The following is an 18,828-nucleotide window of genomic DNA, read 5'->3' on the forward strand; positions in this document are numbered from 1 at the left end:
CTTAGGATTTTAAGGCTCACATAAGTGGTTCTTAAACTTTATCGAACACTTGATTACCCAAATCCCCATTTTAACAATACAATTCCCTTCTTGCTCAACCGGAATGGACAAGAGGCCTGAGAGCCCACACTTTCCACAGGCTCTAGACTGGGAGCAGTTAACACCATACAGCATAGGCCCTGGAGGGACAAGGAGAAAACCAGAGAGCTTTCCAAGTCTTGTTTTGTGGCTGTAACCCAGCTACCTGTTTTCAGTATCAGCCCAATCAGGAAACGCATACTTTCTTATGCAAGATTAAGCATTAAAATTGTTTACATAAGGTTATAATCTGAAATTAAATAAAACTTCATGCTAAACGCTGTAGCAATTTTTAATCTTTGGTTACTCATCCCTCCATTCGGGACACATGCTGATACAGGCCATTCTGCCTGGTGACATATCTCACGCAAAGCAGTTTCACACAGAGTCAGTGGAATTTGCCCCTAGAAACAGTGCTTTCATGCTATCTGGAAAATTAAAATTTTAATTGTCCAAAACTTTTCATCTCATCACACAAAGTTAATAAAAATTAGCTGTCCCTTCACCGGGCAACCGAAAGTCTGTGAGCTCTAATTTTGGCCCAGGTCCCCCTGCATCAGCTCACACAACCTTCTGTGTAGGAGTTCATCCCTCATGGTGCTGTTTTACAAGTGTCTCTTTTTTGCCTTCACTCATGATACGAATGTTTCTCACTGAAAAGGGGAGTGAAAATGAGATCCAGTATGGTAATATCCACATACTACCACCTGCGCTTACAAATGACGTGAGTTTACTCTTTACTGGGGTAGTTGCTCAAGACTAAGACTAGAGATGAGAAAGGCATACAAAACATGTGCTCCACACTTCCCTACAGAGCTGGGCCAGATCAAACTGTCTCCTTGCTCATGGGCCCTGCATCTGAGACAGGAGCCATGGTACAGGTTGGTGAGGGTGTTCCTGCCCACACTCCACTGCTGGTAGCAGCAGGCATCGCTGTATACAAAGCCTTCAAGGGACACTCATCCAGATGCCAATCTTGTATCCAAATAAAACTACCATGTTTGCAGCGTGAAGAGACACACCATCATACTCTGAATAATCATCTTGAGATTTTTTTTAAGAAATGGCAATGTGGGCTGGAGAGATGGCTCAGAGGTTAAGAGCATTGCTTGCTCTTCCGAAGGTCCTGAGTTCGATTCCCAGCAACCACATGGTGGCTCACAACCATCTGTAATGGGGTCTGGTGCCCTCTTCTGGCCTGCAGGCATACACACAGATAGAATATTGTATACATAATAAATAAATAAATATTTAAAAAAAAAAAGAAATGGCAATGTATGTGAAAAACAAGTTATTTTGTAATCTGTATTTTAAGATGGGTTCCCTGTGGATGGTCAGGATTTGAGTCTATGAGGCCTATTTATTTTCTAGGTATTATTTTAACATCAAAGGCCAAAGGTCATGCAATTCATGACAACATAGTGATATGCATACCAACAACAAAGTGACAGCACTTAAAACTGAGAGGCCTGGTTTAGAGAATGGCAAATTCCATAACATCCTGGAATGAGACCCCATGTGGGACAGATGGGCAGGACACTTGGCAGTGTTTACACAGATGCACCAACACCCAAAACTCGAGTATAAATGGGTGAGAGATCAGTGGGTAGCCACAGTCAATCTGAAATGCTGTGCCCATTCCTGGTTATTTTATCTACTAATCACACATTTTATACATATATTAAAGAAAGGCACATGGCGAAGAGGAAAAACTGGGTGTCTGCACAGCTATAAAACTAGAAAGATCTGACTTGTCATTATTCTTGGGTGCCATGAGGTTAACACATTAATACCCATTCAACTAACCTCTATAAACAGTTTGCCATAAGCACAGCCACTATCCCCACTTCAGTGGGCAGCAGTATTCAGAGGAAAGCCGGACCTAACACCTGTATAATAAACACCAGAAATCCTAGGAAAGCTACTAATGTTTATGCCACAGGCGCTTTCTTCTGACAATAAAGCCTGTACGAAATGGGAGGAATGGGATTCTCAGAGGAAGGCTTCAAAGGTGAAGAGATCTGTTTCCACCCAGGTACTCCCCTCAATCCTTCCTAAGTAACTCCAGTGAAAGGACAGGGGATTGGTGAAAACAGTCCTAGAACAGAACCACCTTGCACACATAAGCACAGAGCTCAGAGAGTGTAAGGCACTTGTCTAGGAAGTCCAGGCCCTAGCAAGCATGTGTGTACACACAAAGACTTGTTTTTCAACAGAGGGTAATAGATTAGGAAGAGAGATCATCTTTATATACTCTGTACAGACACCACCTCATGGAAATTCTCAGGAATGCTCTAAGCATCCAGAGTCATGACCGCATTTCATAGGAGTCAAAAGACAGGAGGATGTTCACTGCCCTGACTGAAACCCACAGAGATCCGCCACCAGCTTTAAAGATTTTTTTTTTTAATTATTTTTATTGCCAGGTACTGGTGGAGCTCCCAGCACTTGGAAGGTAGAGACAGGCAGATTTTTGTGAGTTCAAAGCCAGTCTGATCTACAAAGTGAATTCCAGGATAGCCAGGACTGTTACACAGAGAAACCCTGACTCAAAACAACAACAATAACAACAACAACAAAAAAAAAGTGAAAAAAAAACATTATTTTTATTTATGGAGATGGAGAAGTGGCTTCGAGATTAAGAATACTTGCTGCTTTTGCTGAGAACGGTTTGGTCTGAGTACCCGAATGACCATTGTCTGTAGTTCCAGTTCCAGGGGATCAAATGCCCTCTTCTGACCCCTCAGGCACCAGGCATCCATGTGGTGCACAGACATAAACTCATGCAAAATACTCATACACACAAAATAAAATAGTCTTAAAAATATTTATTTTGAGGCTAGAGATGGTTCAGCAGTAAAGAGTACTTACTGCTCTTCCAAAGGACTCAGGTTCAATTCTCAGCACCCACATGGTGGCCTAGAACCATCTGAAATTGTCTATAATTCCAGTTTCAGAGGATTCATGGACACCCTCTTCTAATCTCAGGCAAAATATCCACATACAAAAAATAAATATAAAGAAATTGAAAATCGGGCTGGAGAGATGGCTCAGCGGTTAAGAGCACTGCCTGCTTTTCCAAAGGTACTGAGTTCAATTCCCAGCAACTACATGGTGGCTCACAACCATCTGTAATGAGATCTGATGCTTTCTTCTGGCCTGCAGGATACTGAAAATACTATACACATAATAAATAAATAAATATTTAAAAAAAATTAAAAATCCATTCATTTTATGTTTGTCTTGTATGTCCCATGTGTGCTCAGATACTGTGGGACAATAGTCTTTTATCCTGTCACTTGTATTATTTTTAATAAAATGCTGATTGGCCAGTAGCCGGTGGGGCGAACAGGCAGGAAGTAGAGGCGGGGCAACAAGAATGCTGGAAAGAGGAAACTGCATTGTGCAGTTTTGACCCAGCCTCAGAGGAAGCAAGATGTGACTGCCTCGCCAAAAAAGGTACCAAACCACGTGGCTAACACAGACGAGAATTATGGGCTAATATAAATTATAAGAGCTAATAAGAAGGCTGAGATACTAGGCCAATCAGTTTGTAATTAATGTAGACCTCTGTGTGATTTCTTTGGAACTTAACGACTGTGGAAACTGAGCAGGACATAAAACTCAGTCAACACTCAGAGACTTAAAAAGAGTGCTGGATGGCTCACGCCTTTAATCCCAGCACTCGGGAGGCAGAGGTAGGCGGATCTCTGTGAGTTCGAGACCAGCCTGGTCTACAGAGCTAGTTCCAGGACAGGCTCCAAAGCCACAGAGAAACCCTGTCTCGAAAAACCAAAAAAAAAAAAAAAAAAGAGTGTTGGATCTCCTGAGCTTGAATAACAGGGAGTTTAGAAGCCTGATGCGAGCCTGGGGTGCCTTTCTTTAATCCCAACACTTGAGAGGCAAGGCCAGCCTGCTCTGCGGAGTTCCAGGACAGCCAGGGCTACACAGAGAAACCCTCTCTTGAAAAACCAAAAAGAGTAATAAGACACCTGAAGAGGGTGCTGGGAAGTGAACTCTGGTCCTCTGCAAGAGCAGCAAGTGCTCTTAACCTCTGATTCATCTTTCCAGGCTCTCCCAACAGTCCCCCCCCCCCCCACTTAAGGCTGAGAGCATGTGTCTCATGCAAAGAAACACCATTTAAAAACAGTAACTTCCCAGTAACTCCTTAAGACCTATCTGAACTTCCCACAGCACAGGCTAAGGCAGGAAGCAACTCAGGAAAGATCAGGTGCTACAGTTACTGGTAAGGCAGTCATAGAACACAGCTCTGCTGACCTGCTCCAAAGACCCGTCAGCCACATTTCTTTTAGATGCTATGACCTTCTGATGTTTCAAGTTTTCTAAGAACAGCAAAGAAGCCGGGCGGTGGTGGCGCACGCCTTTAATCCCAGCACTCGGGAGGCAGAGGCAGGCGGATCTCTGTGAGTTCGAGACCAGCCTGGTCTACAAGAGCTAGTTCCAGGACAGGCTCCAAAACCACAGAGAAACCCTGTCTCGAAAAACCAAAAAAAAAAAAAAAAAAAAAAGAACAGCAAAGAAACAAGTTAATAATCCAGTAGAAGAAAATGTGAGGAAGTTTCTGGATTACAAGAATTTTCTATAAAAAGGTTCCTGACACAAAATTTTTATCAAGGAAATTCTAGAACACAGGCACCTTCAAAATTCCTAATTTTCTGCAGCAAAATGAAAAATGACCTTTGCCTTCCCCTCTCAGTGGGCTGTAATGATTAGCCCAGCTTGGATGACAGCTAAGGAAAATATAAGACAAGCCTCGTCCAGCTGATTAGAACACTGAACAGACTGACCCCACGACCAAACCCATCCCATGCACTCAGAAGAAAGTGGGACCCAGGAATGCTTGCAGAGGTCCTCCAAGGCTACAGACCACTCTGTCTGCTGTCCTCTAGTGGTGGTGCCCACAAGAAATGACTGGAAACCAGGAGAAAACAGGGCTAGAGAAGAAGGCACAGCCACAGCAGAGGAGAAAATGGAAAATGTCTTCATCTCACTGGATTGGCCCACCAGGGCAGCCTGAGGGGAAGAGGCAGCAGTTCACTGAATCAGCCAGTGATACGGGCAACCAAGAAGAGGACAGATAAGATTAGAAGAATCTGACTTTCTAATTAGGAAAACTAGTGAGCAACACAGCCCCGAGGCTAAAGGTCAGTCAGGTTTCTTTCAGTTAAGGAGATAAAAACTGAATAAAATTGTCATGGGTCTCCAATTCTGCCTAGCAAGCACAAGACCCTGGGCTGATCCCAGCACCCCAACTCTTACCCCTAAGTAAGGTTTTGATTTAATCCTCAATTGTGCTACTGTTGTTTTTTTTCTAGCATCAAGATAAAATGATTGTCAGGATTTCTTTGATCAGATCTTTAGCATTACAACTTTCAGCAGATAAAGGGACAGATAAAAGAAAGGTAAGGGCAGGAAGGCTGAAATAGCAGCTCAACCCCAGCACCTGTAACCAAATTTAGGAAAAAAATGAAATTCCCAGAAAACTCAAGGAGAATTTCTACATCATCTCCATTAATAAAATCTCTTCCGAACCTGTGAGAAATACAGATCTTTCTACAACGTATGTTAACATCTATCCACGATTTGGGTTTTCAAAGGCATTCTGGCAGCCCATCTCAGCACCTTCAGATGCACAATAGTGACTCTGTTTTCATTAAGTTACCACCGACTGGAGCCATAAGTTTACTAGGATGTACTTGGAATCTCAGACTCTTTCTCCCTATTACCAGTTACCAGGATCCTAAACATACTCTATATTAAGTGTCCAAAAAAAAGCTTTATTATTTTTTGAAAAGAGGAAATCAATAAGCACCAAAAGAAAACAAAATATCAAACTAACAAAACCCTACCTTCCACTTTTCTAAAGGACATTGTTCATTCACCCCTCTTCTTAAAAGCTCTGAGCATGGCCAGATTAATATCAATCACAACTCTTCCCCCTCCCAGATTGGAGGTACTTCCGGTTACTGGCTCAAGCCTGAAGGCATCAATTGGGTGAGGTTGGTGGTCCACCCCCACCTTCCAGGAGGCAGGAATTACAGGTACTGAGCCTGGACCTTACAGCGTCACCTTCCAGGGATGCTTCAGTACACCCTTGGGGCAAGTTCATCTGGACCATCTGACCCTCAGCTTTTGAAACAGCAAAGGCATTTTTTAAAGCTCCCATTAAGCAGCTAATAAAAACCGTTTTTCACTATAAACTTTAAACTTTCATTTAAAGCTGGGATAGCAAAGACTTAAAAGTATTTTCCTAAAGCACAGCAACATTAAATGGGGGGGGGGGCACGACCCCCAGCAGAATTCCATAAACCTTTCAATTTTATCCTTTGACTTGGTCAAATGACTTTTGATAATTACCAAATCCAAACTAGCGATAAAATGCCATTTCCTATTCCAGCCACTGGATTTAAAATTAGATGTTAACTCTCCAGCGGTCCCTTCCCCCAGCTAACTCTGTTCTCCCAGTTACAACGCGTTCTTCAGGAGGATAAAGCACAGTATGTCACTCTGCTATCTGAAAACTACCAGCTGAAGGAGTCAAGAAAGCAGAGCACACCGAATCTGAGGCCAGCCTGAGTCAGGCACAGCACGGGGTTAAAGGAACCATTTCCTAAGCTCAAATGCGGAGAAGCAGCACGAGCAGAGCAAAGAGGAAAAAGCCAAGTTACATAAAGTCCGATTGTACTCACGGTTTCCTTATTGGGAAGCAGCTCCTTTCTGATTCTAAAGAAGTTCTTGCCGTATTGCCGGAGCCCCTTAACGAAGCGTTTCTGTGATAAAAAAGAAACAAGTGAGACGTAAAAACCAAAACCAAAACAGGATGTCAGCAAAGCAAAGATATCTGCAATCAGCAGAATAGCAACCGCAGAAAAGTCTGAGCTCGGGAATATCAGCCAGGCTGGAGGCTTTCGGCAGCACAGCTGGGACTTGCTGGTAGGGCAGGGCAGCCCCCGGCCTGCGGGGAACCACAAGGCAAGCAGAGCTAAGGCGGCCTCCTGACACCAAGGGCTGCACGAAGGTGCAAACAACAAACAGCCCGCGTTGCAATAAACCAGCATAGCTGCTTTCCACCCGTGGAAGCAGCTGCCTTCGCAGAAGTGTCTGGTGCCGCTCCGGCCCTCGTCCCCTTCCGTGACCATGAAAGCCCACCCGAAGCCCGCAGCCCCAGAACCGGGAACCGCTGGGGTCGAGCCCCCAGCCCGCCGGGTCCGCGGACTTTCACTTCGGCCGGGTCCACGAGCCGCCCCCACCTCCGATCCGAGCGCAACCCGCAGCCACAGGTAAGGAGGCCGCGCCCGTCCCCGGGCTCCACAAAGCGCAGGGCCAAGCGGCCTCGGGCTGCTCAGCGTGTGACCGCGGCGGGGCCGCGCGGAGCGCGGGGCGCGGGGAGCGGAGGGCGCCGGGGGAGGAGGCTGGAGCGCAGCGAGCCCGGCGGCGGGCAGCTGCAAAAGGCGGCCTGGATCGCCGCGCGGCCCGCTCGACTCCGCCCCGCCCGGCCCCGTAGGCGGCCGAGCCCCCGCCGCGGCCTTCTCAGGGTCCTCCCTGCGGGCGGGGCACCACAGTAGCGAAACTTGCTCCCCACGCAGGCCAGGCCACACGCCCACTGAGAGGCAGCGAAACCCGCGCCGGTCTCCACCCCCATGGCTGCTCCGGCCCGCGGCTGGGGTGTTCGCTCCCGCCAGGGCCGGGTATCAGCCTGCACTTCACAAGTGATCACCACGGAAGGGCCCCTGCCAATAAATCACCTGCCCACCAGGAAGAGGGGCCTCCCACTCTGGGTGTTAGAGACCAGAGGGACAAACGTCGGGAATGGCCAGCCCTGGCCTATAAGACCCATCTGCAACCTCCTACTCTAGTCCTTCAGGCTCTGCGAGTTCCGATTTCTCCCTTTGCTAGGATATGACTCATCACTGTCAATTTTCAATATAATTGATATAGTTCAGAGGGAACAATTTGTGAGACACAAGAAGGCAGCGCACACTCCTCTGGTATGAAGAGCGATTTCTGGGACTTGACGTCGGCATCAGGCATACAATCAACAGGCATCCTACGCTGCACACATCATCACCACCAGAACTAGAACAAGAAAGAGCTCTGCCCTCAAGGAGTTCCCATTCAGCACAGAGAAGCAAATAGGTACAAACGACTCTAGGGCCTCTAAGGAAAGCAGCAGAGGAACAAAGGGTGGTGGGTGGAGCCAGGAGGAGGAAGCTAGCACTGCCTGACTTAGGGGAAGTAACCAGGAAGAGCATTAGCCTGCCAGGTGGGTTCCAGCTGGACTTGAGGCTGACCAAGAAGGATGCAGGAACATTCTGGAAGCTGCAAGGACAAGGTATGCAGAAAAAGTGACTGCCTGCAGAAGAGACTGAGACCAGGCTGCACAGAGTTCTGAGGGCCCAAGGCAGACCAGGGGTTGAACGAGAAACTTTCCTGGGGAGACCCTGGTATGGACCAGGAACAGAGCAGAGGCTGGCACACTGCACTGGTAGGAGATTAGGTCATGAACTCACTGTAATAATTTACCAAACCCCTAGCACTGGGAGGGACTCTGAAAACTCTTGCCAGGACGTGTATTAAACTGTGACTGGCTTTCAGTAGGTAAGGCAAGTGCATGTGGGATCACTCCCGAGCACTGAGGCACTACCTGACCAAGCACAAAGAAGCAAGGGCATCTCCCTGTGCACCAAGGAAGCCCAGAGGACAGAGGGACAACCATGGCCTTTGGCAGCACAGAACGTCTTCATACCGAGGCAGGAGGGCATGGGACAGATTACCAAGGAGAGTGGCAGCGTTGCAATCTTGGTGGGGGCTCTGAGAAGAGGAATGGTCTGTGGGAGACAGTTTGGGGTGGAATACCAGACTGTGGGATCAGATGTAAGGTTGGTGCCCAGCGACACACAACATGTTCAGCAGAAGAGAGGAAAGGGGCTAGTTCTGGGCCATCTGGGTCATGTGAGAGAGGAACGTGAGAAACAGCATGCAAACCAGTGGTGGCTATATCATATCATCCCCAATCGGAGAAAGTGCAGTTCTTACTCCATTTTACAGAGATGGGAGCTAAGCCACAGATAGTTAAGAAACTGATCAAGGTTACTCAGGCTTACAAATCCTTCTGTTTCCTGATATTTCCTAAGAAATTCATTCTATATTAGTGGCTATCCTGAAACTACACGTTCACTTAACACCGGCAAGCCAGTTCTTCAGTTCTCCTGCTCAGTCCTTCCTTCCCACCTACCCAGCACAGGTCCAGGCCCCACCTCCAGCCCTACCTCCAGGAATTTAGCTCCCCATACAGCTTGTTACAAGCCTCTGCCAAGGAATTTTTCAAAACTACAGATTTTAAGCACATACTTGTAATTCTAGTGCAAGAGGATCAGAAGTTTAAGGTTATACTCAAGCTACACAGCAGATTTGAAAATAGCACAGGCTACATGAGACCCTGTCTCAAAACAAAAACTACATCTTGTGCTTCATGCCTTTAATCCCAGCACTTGGGAGTCAAAGACAGGTGGATCTCTGTGAGTTTGAAGCCAGGTTGGTCTACAAAGCGAATTCCAGGACAGCCAGGGCTGTTACACTGAGAAACCCTGTCTTGGAAAAATAAAGAACAAAAACCCAAAACAAACAAACAAACAAACAAACAAAAGCACTGCATCTTTCCCCAGCCCCTGTCTAAGAACATCATCTGCGGACAGTGCCTGTCCACCTGAGCCGACTTCTAAGGCCTCCCTCCCTTCCTCCCATGCAGATGTCTAATGACCCAGTCTGTCTCCAAGGTTCATTTCAGATGCAGACTCAAATCCTTTCTGCTACAAAAGTAAAGCCCTGTGACTAGCTCCTCCCATTTACTCAGTCTGTATACCCTACAAAGACAGGAATTCTGTCACATGCCATTTTCTTCCCTAGGGTGCAGGGCACTGGGTATTCACTAAGGTTTTTTTTTTTTTTTTTTTTTTTTGGTTTTTCGAGACAGGGTTTCTCTGTGGCTTTGGAGCCTGTCCTGGAACTAGCTCTGTAGACCAGGCTGGTCTCGAACTCACAGAGATCCGCCTGCCTCTGCCTCCCGAGTGCTGGGATTAAAGGCTTGCGCCACCACTGCCCGGCATTCACTAAGTTTTTGAAACAAGTGAAGTCAACTGTGAGACGAGGTAGGGCTGAGCTGGGGTGTTCATCATGGAACTAGACTAAGAAATGGAGAAGGGTCCATAGCCAGGTGACGTTGGCTTAACTAAAATTCCAGCACTTGAGAGATGGAGGCAGGAGGATAAGGAATTCAACGTCATTCTTCTGTACATAGAATCTGAGGCTGGTCTTGCAACATCAGACCCTGCATTAAAAAGTAAAGCAAAGAAAACAAAACAAACAAACAAACAAACAAAAACATTAAAAAAAAAACAAAACACCAACACCAGCAAACAAACAAGCCCCACCACAGAGATATCCAGGCTGAACTCTCTGAAAGTAGACCTACCTCCACTTCATGACAACCAGTCCTTTTGGTTTTTCTGTACCACCTGGCCTCTAAATGTGTTTCCAGAGTTTTGGACTTTCTGCTCACCCAAACTGCTGCATGCTGCCTTGGCTGTCACTATATCCTAAGGCTGCATCTATGATCCAGTGCTACTGAGAACACTCAGTTGACTGTCTAATAGACATATCAAACTACTACACTTCCAGAAATATGAATTTGACATCTGATGATGAACATAATCTATCACTGCTGTCCATGCATGAAAAGTACAAACTGCCCTTGCCTTGGCCCCACAAAAAAAAAGACAGAAAGAAAAAGAGGAAGTAAAAGCTTCATGTGGCCTGTGCTGTTATTTCTCTATGGAAAGCCACAGGCCTCAAAACCAGCCAAACATCTGCCTCTCAGGACGACTTCACCTGTGGTTTACCAGAAATGCAGAGTGGCTTCTAAAATCGAAAGAGAGCCAAGCCCTCAGAGCATGATAGTTGGCCGCCAGTGTGTAAGACTGGCTTCTAAAGCCATGAGCCCATTCCCTCTGCGCACCTCTTTCCAGGTGAAGACCTGGATGTTTTCAATGGTAATTTAATAATTAGCATATTGACTTGTTCACAGAGGAATGCTAAACCACTAAGTTCATGGCCATGGCCTGTCCTTTTTAAGGCCCTGTGTGTTACTCCTCTGTCGCTGACAGTGTAGACATTAGGATGCCAGGCTGCCAAGGGTGAGGGAGGAAGAAGATATGTACATTTAAACTGTGTGAGCTGGGCTGGAGAGATGGCTCAGAGGTTAAGAGCATTGCCTGCTCTTCCAAAGGTCCTGAGTTCAATTCCTACAACCACATGGTGGCTCACAACCATCTGTAAACTGTGTGAGCTGTGGGTCACAGGCCAGTGCTAAGGAGCCCTGCTTTCTGCTCCAGCGCTTGCCATCACCCCCACTCACATATGGGCGCTGAGGCTCTCAGGAAGCTGGACTTGTTACTTCGGTACTTTTCATCTCCAAGCAACCTGAATGTGCACCTTGGGAGCAAAACCACATTGTTTTCTATTTCTGCATCCTCACAGCCAGGTGAAACCCAAACAGAAACCTGTACTTATCTATGGCAAAGGGAATATTCTTTGATGTTCCCACTCAGTTCATGAGTTTGCTATCGGTTTGTCCACCTGAGTTCCTAGCAGGGAAAACTTAACTCTTGGATTTAGAAAATATGAAGAGGGTCTGGAGAGTTGACCCGGTGGTTAAGAGCACTTGTTGCTTTTGCAGAGGGTTTGATTCCTAGCACCCACATGGAGGCTCACAACTATCTGTAACTCCAGTTCCAGGGGAACTGACACACTCTTCTGATCTCTCAGGGTACCAGGCACACACACAGTGGACTTACATACATATAGGCAAAACACTCAGTCCCATGAAACTTTTTTAAAAGTATTCAGAACATTAAAGTTGGGGCTCTGCTCCCCCGGCCCCGTGTGTGTATAAAGTAGACAGTACATGAGGCCCTTAAGTTAAAACTCAATGAGACAAATCTGGCCATCAGTAAAAGGTTTCTGAACATACTACAGCCAGAAATTAATGAAAACCTCACACGCAGCCGAGTTTCTGTCAGCATTCACCCATGCTGCACTGTGCAACCCTCACTGCAGCTGCTGAGCACACAATCCACGCACTGTGCAGGCCATCACATCATGCAGTGCGAATGAATGCTGCATCAAACACCTTCAGATGTAAGATGAAGGGCAGTGTTGTACTGTGCTCATGAAGTTTTCTGCTCTTACAGAAACAATGGTTTAATTATGAAAAACAAAGACTTTTTAATATTTTCCTAATTGTTTAAGTATCAAATTAGTCTATCCTTGTGGTATTAAGGATAAGGTGGATTATATGGTATTAGAAAGCTTTTTTTTTTTAAATTATTGTTTTGCTCTTCCTATAAGCAGCCAGAGGTGATTGGTGAAGATGGTTCACTACTCTCTTAACCCAGAAAACCCTACAAAATCATGCAAATTGAGAGGATCAAACCTTCGGGTTCACTTTAATAACACCCGGGAAACAGCCCAGGCCATCAAGGGTATGCATATCCGAAAAGCCACCAAGTATCTGAAAGATGTCACTTTGAAGAAGCCAATGTGTGCCATTCTGATGGTACAATGGTGGAGGCAGTCGGTGCGCCCAGGCCAAACAGTGGGGCTGGACACAGGGTGGGTGGCTAAAAAGAGAGCTGAATTTTTGCTGCACATGTTTAAAAACACAGAGAGTGATGCTGAACTGAAGGGTTTAGATATAGATTCTCTAGTCATTGAACACATCCAAGTAACAAAGCACCTAAGATGTGCCGATGAACTGTACATGAGCTTCCCCTGCCACATGGAGATGATCCTCACTGAAAAGGAACAGATTGTTCCAAAGCCAGAAGAGGAGGTTGCACAGAAGAAGATATCCCAGAAGAAACTGAAGAAACAAAAACTTATGGTACAGGAATAAATTCAGCATAAAATAAATGCAAATAAATAAAAAGTAAAAAAAAAATATTATTGTTTTAAGGCTAAGAGCTTTTGTTGTTCTTCCAGAGGACCCAAGTTTGGTTCCTAGCACCTACACCCAGCAGCTCACAGCCACCTATAACTCAGCTCCAGGGGATCTGGCACAGTCTGCTGGCCTCCACAGGTATCTATGAGGCATTCCCTCACAGACACGTGCAAACGTGCACACACACACAAATAAAAATAAAACCAATCTCTAAATTTTGACATTTTGAGGACTGGAAAAGTGGCTTGGCATGGCAGGGGGCTTACAGCTAAGCCTGACAACCTGAGGTCCATCCCTAAGACTCTCATGGTGGAAGGAGAGAACTCCTACAAGGTGTCCTCTGGTCTCCAAATGAAGCCTATGGCATGCACATGCCCCAACACAGACATAATGACACACAGAAATAAACGATGCATGAGAAGAACATTTTAAATGAAGATTGCCTTTGAGTTTCATAAAAATTATCAAATCCTGGCTTGGGATTAGGGCAGAATTTCCAGCTACTTCTGAAAATGCCTAAATAATACTTCAGCCATTTTGTGCTATGTTTTTATGTGAAGCTGTGTTCTGAACATTGATATTATAAACATCTAAATATTGAATAATTCTGAAAAACCCCAAAGATTCTCAACTCCTGCATTATTATTCAACCAAGATTTCTTTTATGTCAAACAAGCACACCCACATCACTAATATGCAAATATATTTTCATTGCTAATAAATAGTAAAATTTGATGCATATCAAATCACTTTCAAATAAATTTCTTTATGATTATCAGTACATGTTAGATTTAGACACCTATTTATACATATAATAGGGCTATCGAAAACTTCTCAGATTGAAAGGGGTTGAAAGGAGAGTGTATTCAATAGCCCTAATAGTCAACTCCTGTATGTCACAGAGAACTCTGGATACTTACAGAAATAAAAAGAACAAGGCTGAAATGCAGTAACATTAACCTCCCCCTACAGGTTAATGTGTTCAGAGGTTCCTCTTGTGCTTGGGCAAACCTGCCTGAGCTATGACTATATAAACGACCTATAAGCCAGCCATTGTGTTCTCCTATCCTGTCCACCTTGAGAGATGGCTAGCTGGGCCCAGACAAGAAGCTTCACCATTAGTCCTACTGATCAACAACACATCTGGGCTGGGCAGTAGTGGTGCACGCCTTTAATCTTACTGCTTGGGAGGCAGAGAAAGGTGGATCTCTGGGAGTTCAAGGCTAACCTGGTCTACAAAGCGAGTTCCAGTACAGCTAGGGCTGTTACAAAACACCCCAGCACAACAACAACAACCTATCTGCAGTTTTATGTGTTTGTTGGCATGTGGTTGGGGGTGAGGTGCTGCCTGACATAGCAATAAAACAGCTGCTTGCTACCTTGCATAGGCACTGCCTCAGGCTCTATTGGCAGGACCTTCCTCAGTCCAGTCCCAATTATTATTATTATTATTATTTTTTTTTTTTTTTTGGTTTTTCAAGACAGGGTTTCTCTGTGGTTTTGGAGCCTGTCCTGGAACTAGCTCTTGTAGACCAGGCTGGTCTCGAACTCACAGAGATCTGTCTGCCTCTGCCTCCCGAGTGCTGGGATTAAAGTAGTCCCATTTTAGATATGAGGAAATTATATGGTATCCAATGGTGCCAAATCCTTGATCATGGTGGGAGGGTCAAAGGTGACATACATAAACAAGAAGCCTCAAGACTGTGATGGGGAGCAGATATTAAAAGCAAAGTACAGATCAGAGATGGTTGCTGCCCCTTTCAGTATTTAAAATTATCTATAAATGGGCAAGTAAAGGGTATCCTCACTGTTAATTCTTTTTTTTTTAAATATTTATTTATTATGTATACAATGTTCTGTCTGTGTGTATTCCTGAAGGCCAGAAGAGGGCACCAGACCTCATTACAGATGGTTGTGAGCCACCATGTGGTTGCTGAGAATTGAACTCAGGATCTTTGGAAGAGCAGGCAATGCTCTTAACCACTGAGCCATCTCTCCAGCCCCTACTGTTAATTCTTGTCTTTTACGTAAAATTCTTACCCCCTGCAACAACAACAACAACAACAATAATATACTGTGAATATCCAATTGGACAGCAGTCCTAAGAGTAATAGAACAGAGGTAAGTCCTGCAGAGGATCAGGTGGGCCTAAACCTCTAGATCACATGCACACATGGCTCTCTCCAAACCATCTACGTGCTGAATCTGACTCCAGTCTGCAGCAGGAAGAGAGCAGGTGAGAGCAACAGAGAGGGGCTAGGCTGCATACCAGCCTACAAGACCTCTGCATTAGCCACTAGCTGAGAGCTTTCAAAATTAACTCCCTCTGGTGAATTTTAACTGGTATATCACAGTCAGAAACTCGCCAGGACTTCTCCACTTGGTCCTCTTACACAACAGTTTAGAAAACACTGTAGGATTAAAATGAGTCCCACTGTGAAAATGGCTTTTTGCTCTACCCTGTTTGCTGCACAGAACTTCATGTTAATAATGTATTAGTTCTCAGGGCACTGACAAGCAGGCAGATCTGCAAGTAAGCACTCTACAGTCACCCTCCCAACCCAACCCCAGAGACAGACACAAAGTGTCAGCCGGACAGAAAACTCTATCCACTATTCCTAAAACTGTCCTGAATGCAGTGAAGGAGTGAGAACTGAGACCTTTTCAAATGGTGTGCAGCATAACCCTGGTACCTAAGCTACAGCTGCTCTGTCTGACAGCCCACAGGGTGATGACAGTCTACGCCTGTGCAGCATGCAAGTTCTGCAATCAATTAACATCACCCAGCCCATATCTAAAACACAGCCTCTGAGAGTCAGTGCTATACTGCTGTGAGATGTGTCTTTTGCTTTTGGTTTGAAGCACTTAAACACTAATGAAAGGTGTCCTGGTGAGGCACCATTTTGGCAAAACATAGCACCACAATGTGCCTAAGGGAGACCACTGCTCTTGGTCTCAGTTTCCAGTTTAAATGCACTCCATTATGGCTAGTGTTAATCCAATCCAGTTGAAAGTTTAATTAACTTACAGTTTCAGCTCAGCAAACTGGATAGTAACGTAAATACTACTCTTTTGTGCCAAGCATGGTGGCACACAACTTTAACTCAACATTTGGGAGGCAGAAGCAGCAGGTTTCTATGAATCTGAGGCCAGCCAGGTCTACAGAATGAATTCCAGGCCTGCCACAGAGAGACCCTATTTCAAAAACCCCAAATAAATACTATTTTTTTTAGTGGTTATTATTAAATCTCTTAATTTCTTTTATTTTTTAGATTTACACCCTATTGCAAGATGGTAAAGTTCCACAAACACTGAGGAACTGTGAAGGAGCATGCAATGGTCCCTCTTAGTTATTGAAATATAAAAATGTTTTCTATAAATTCCATATCAAAGAATACATGCAAATGGCTATTTTTCAGAAAGATTAAACCCACCCTCAAATGTTCCTAACTAATAACTCATTTTGGGTTTTGTGTGTTACTTCATTTTCTGTGTATGGCTGTTTTGTCTGCATGTGCCAGAACTCAGAAGAGGGCATTGGATGTCCTAAAACTGGAGTTCCAGACAGTTATGAGCCATCATGGGGGTCCTGGGGACAGACACCAGTCTTCTGCAAAAGCCATCTCCCAGGCTCCTCTCTCCAAAGTTGATATATTCCCGAGTCAGATTTGAATGCACACTTTTCAGAGAAGTATTGTTTAGTCTCATGTCCTGACACGAGGCTATGGGCTAAGGACATGACAATGTCTGTGTGGACACCACACTGAGGGACCCTGGACTGCTCAAAGCTCAAAGCAGTCTAGTCCTGAGCCTAGAGAACTGACTAGAATATTTCTGTGCCTTTCAAGTTCCTTGAGTCTGTATGATTCCTTCAGGTCTCAGCGTAAAGTGTGAGGGTGGTGGTAGCAACACAGGTAGCCATGACATACCCACCCAGATGGGTGTCCCTGGGCCCACTGTACAGTAAAAAACCGGACATGGCAGGAGTACTTGCCTAAGTGCTCCTTGTTCACCAATCCTAGGAGCCCACTCCACTCCTGCTGCAGGCCTTCTTTTGCGATCAGCATGCTCCCTAGGTTGCAGTCACCACAGACTCATCAAATTTCTCTGGCTTACTTCCTGCATGGCGCTCAAGAGCGAGCCTCTGCACAGCCATCACCCCTGTATCTCCAGAGCTGCACCTCAGTTGTTGAATTTGTAGGTAGGACACGCTGCTGGGACTGCAATCGGGTAGGGACTAAAACATTTCATAAACACACAACCTACCACACAGCCTTAAAAGCCTATGGCTATCTCAGGACTCCAGACTGTCCTGGTCTACCTACTGATCCTGCCCTCACTACGTCCCAGTCAGAACCTGGCACATGATTAGTTTTTCTTGTTTTGGGGGCAGGGAGTTGTTTTTGTTTTTCCAAAACAGGGTTTCTCTATGTAGCTTTGGAGTCTGTCATAGAATTTGCTCTGTAGACCAGGATGGCGTCAAACTCCTCCTGTCTCTGCCTTTAGAGTACAGGATTAGTTCTACGTGCATGGAGACCTCACTTACAGCTTGTCTGCTAACCCTCGGCAAACTAGTGTGGGCATGGAGATCCCACCTATAGCTTGTCTGCTAACCCTCGGCAAACTAGTGTGGAGCTCTTAGTTCTCTGAGCCCCTATTGCTGTCAGTTGTAGCTGACTTACAAATAGCTGAAAATGCCTTAAATAAATACATTTTATTTATTTGTTGAAACAGGGTTTCTCCATGTAGTTCTGGCTGTCCTGGAATTTGCTCTGTAAGACCAGGCTGGCCTCAAACTCAGGGATCCACCTGTCTCTGCCTTCAGTGCTGGGACTAAAGGTGTGCACCACCACACTGGGCTCTACATAAATAAAGGTGATGGCAATGATGTGGTCCTGAATGAGAACTATTCCCCATACTCTAGTACTTGCACACTTGTTCCCTGCTTGGTGCTGTTGGGAAGGTCAAGGAACCTTTACGATGGAGCCTTGTCTCATCTCCAGTTCTTGCTGCTTCCTGGCTGCAGCTAAGATGTGACTTCCCAGCTTCCTGCTTTAGCTGTTGTGCTTGCTCTGATGTCCTGTGATCTCTTCTGAGCTGTTTGGTCATGGTATTCTATCACAGGAACAGAACAGTAACTAACGCCAACAACAGCAATCCCAGTTCAGCCGCTGTGAGCTAAGCAGTGATGGTTCTCGCCATTAATCCCAGCATGGGTCACCAGGACAGCCAGGGCTACACAGAGAAACCCTGACTCTACCTCCCCTCCAAAAAAAAGTTCAGCCACTCTGGAACCATCAGGCAGGGCAGACAAATTCATTTCAGCAGCTCCAGCTGTCATTTCCCAGTCTGGGAGTGAAGGGGCCTTGAAGAGTTCCAAAACCACAGACCATCTGCCTGCGCCCTGTGGTAGATCAGCAGAATTACTCCTGAACTCTCTCTCCACAGAAACTATGAGGGAAAATATACTTCTAATGCTGTTTTCCGAGTGTTCTTATTTGTTGTTAGAAGTGATTTGATTTCTTGTATGGATCACTAAAAACCTTAATGTCAGCCAGACCTGGCACTATACACCTGTAATCCTAGCACTTAGGAGGTAGAGGCAGGAGTTCAAAGCCAGTCTCAGCTACAAGATGAGTTTGAGAGGGCTGGAGAGATGGCTCAGAGGTTAAGAGCACTGACTGCTCTTCCAAAGGTCCTGAGTTCAATTCCCAGCAACCACATGGTGGCTC

The 18,828-nt window shown here is 45.5% G+C and overlaps 1 protein-coding gene across 11 annotated transcripts in view; it reads right to left on the reverse strand.

Annotated features, from left to right (window-relative positions):
• Positions 1 to 18,828, reverse strand: part of LOC121441733 (arginine-glutamic acid dipeptide repeats protein) — a 373,675-nt gene that overhangs the window by 52,358 nt on the left and 302,489 nt on the right. For all 11 annotated transcript variants that reach the window (XM_041642992.1, XM_041642986.1, XM_041642985.1 and 8 more), the window contains one exon: positions 6,789 to 6,869. In XM_041642992.1, coding sequence (XP_041498926.1) covers positions 6,789 to 6,869 — 81 coding nt within the window. The remainder of the gene's footprint in view (positions 1 to 6,788; positions 6,870 to 18,828) is intronic.

This window comes from Microtus oregoni, unplaced genomic scaffold, assembly GCF_018167655.1.
Source record: "Microtus oregoni isolate MIOR12 unplaced genomic scaffold, Mior012 000081F_ref0000091, whole genome shotgun sequence".
NCBI classification, from domain to species: Eukaryota; Metazoa; Chordata; class Mammalia; order Rodentia; family Cricetidae; genus Microtus; species Microtus oregoni.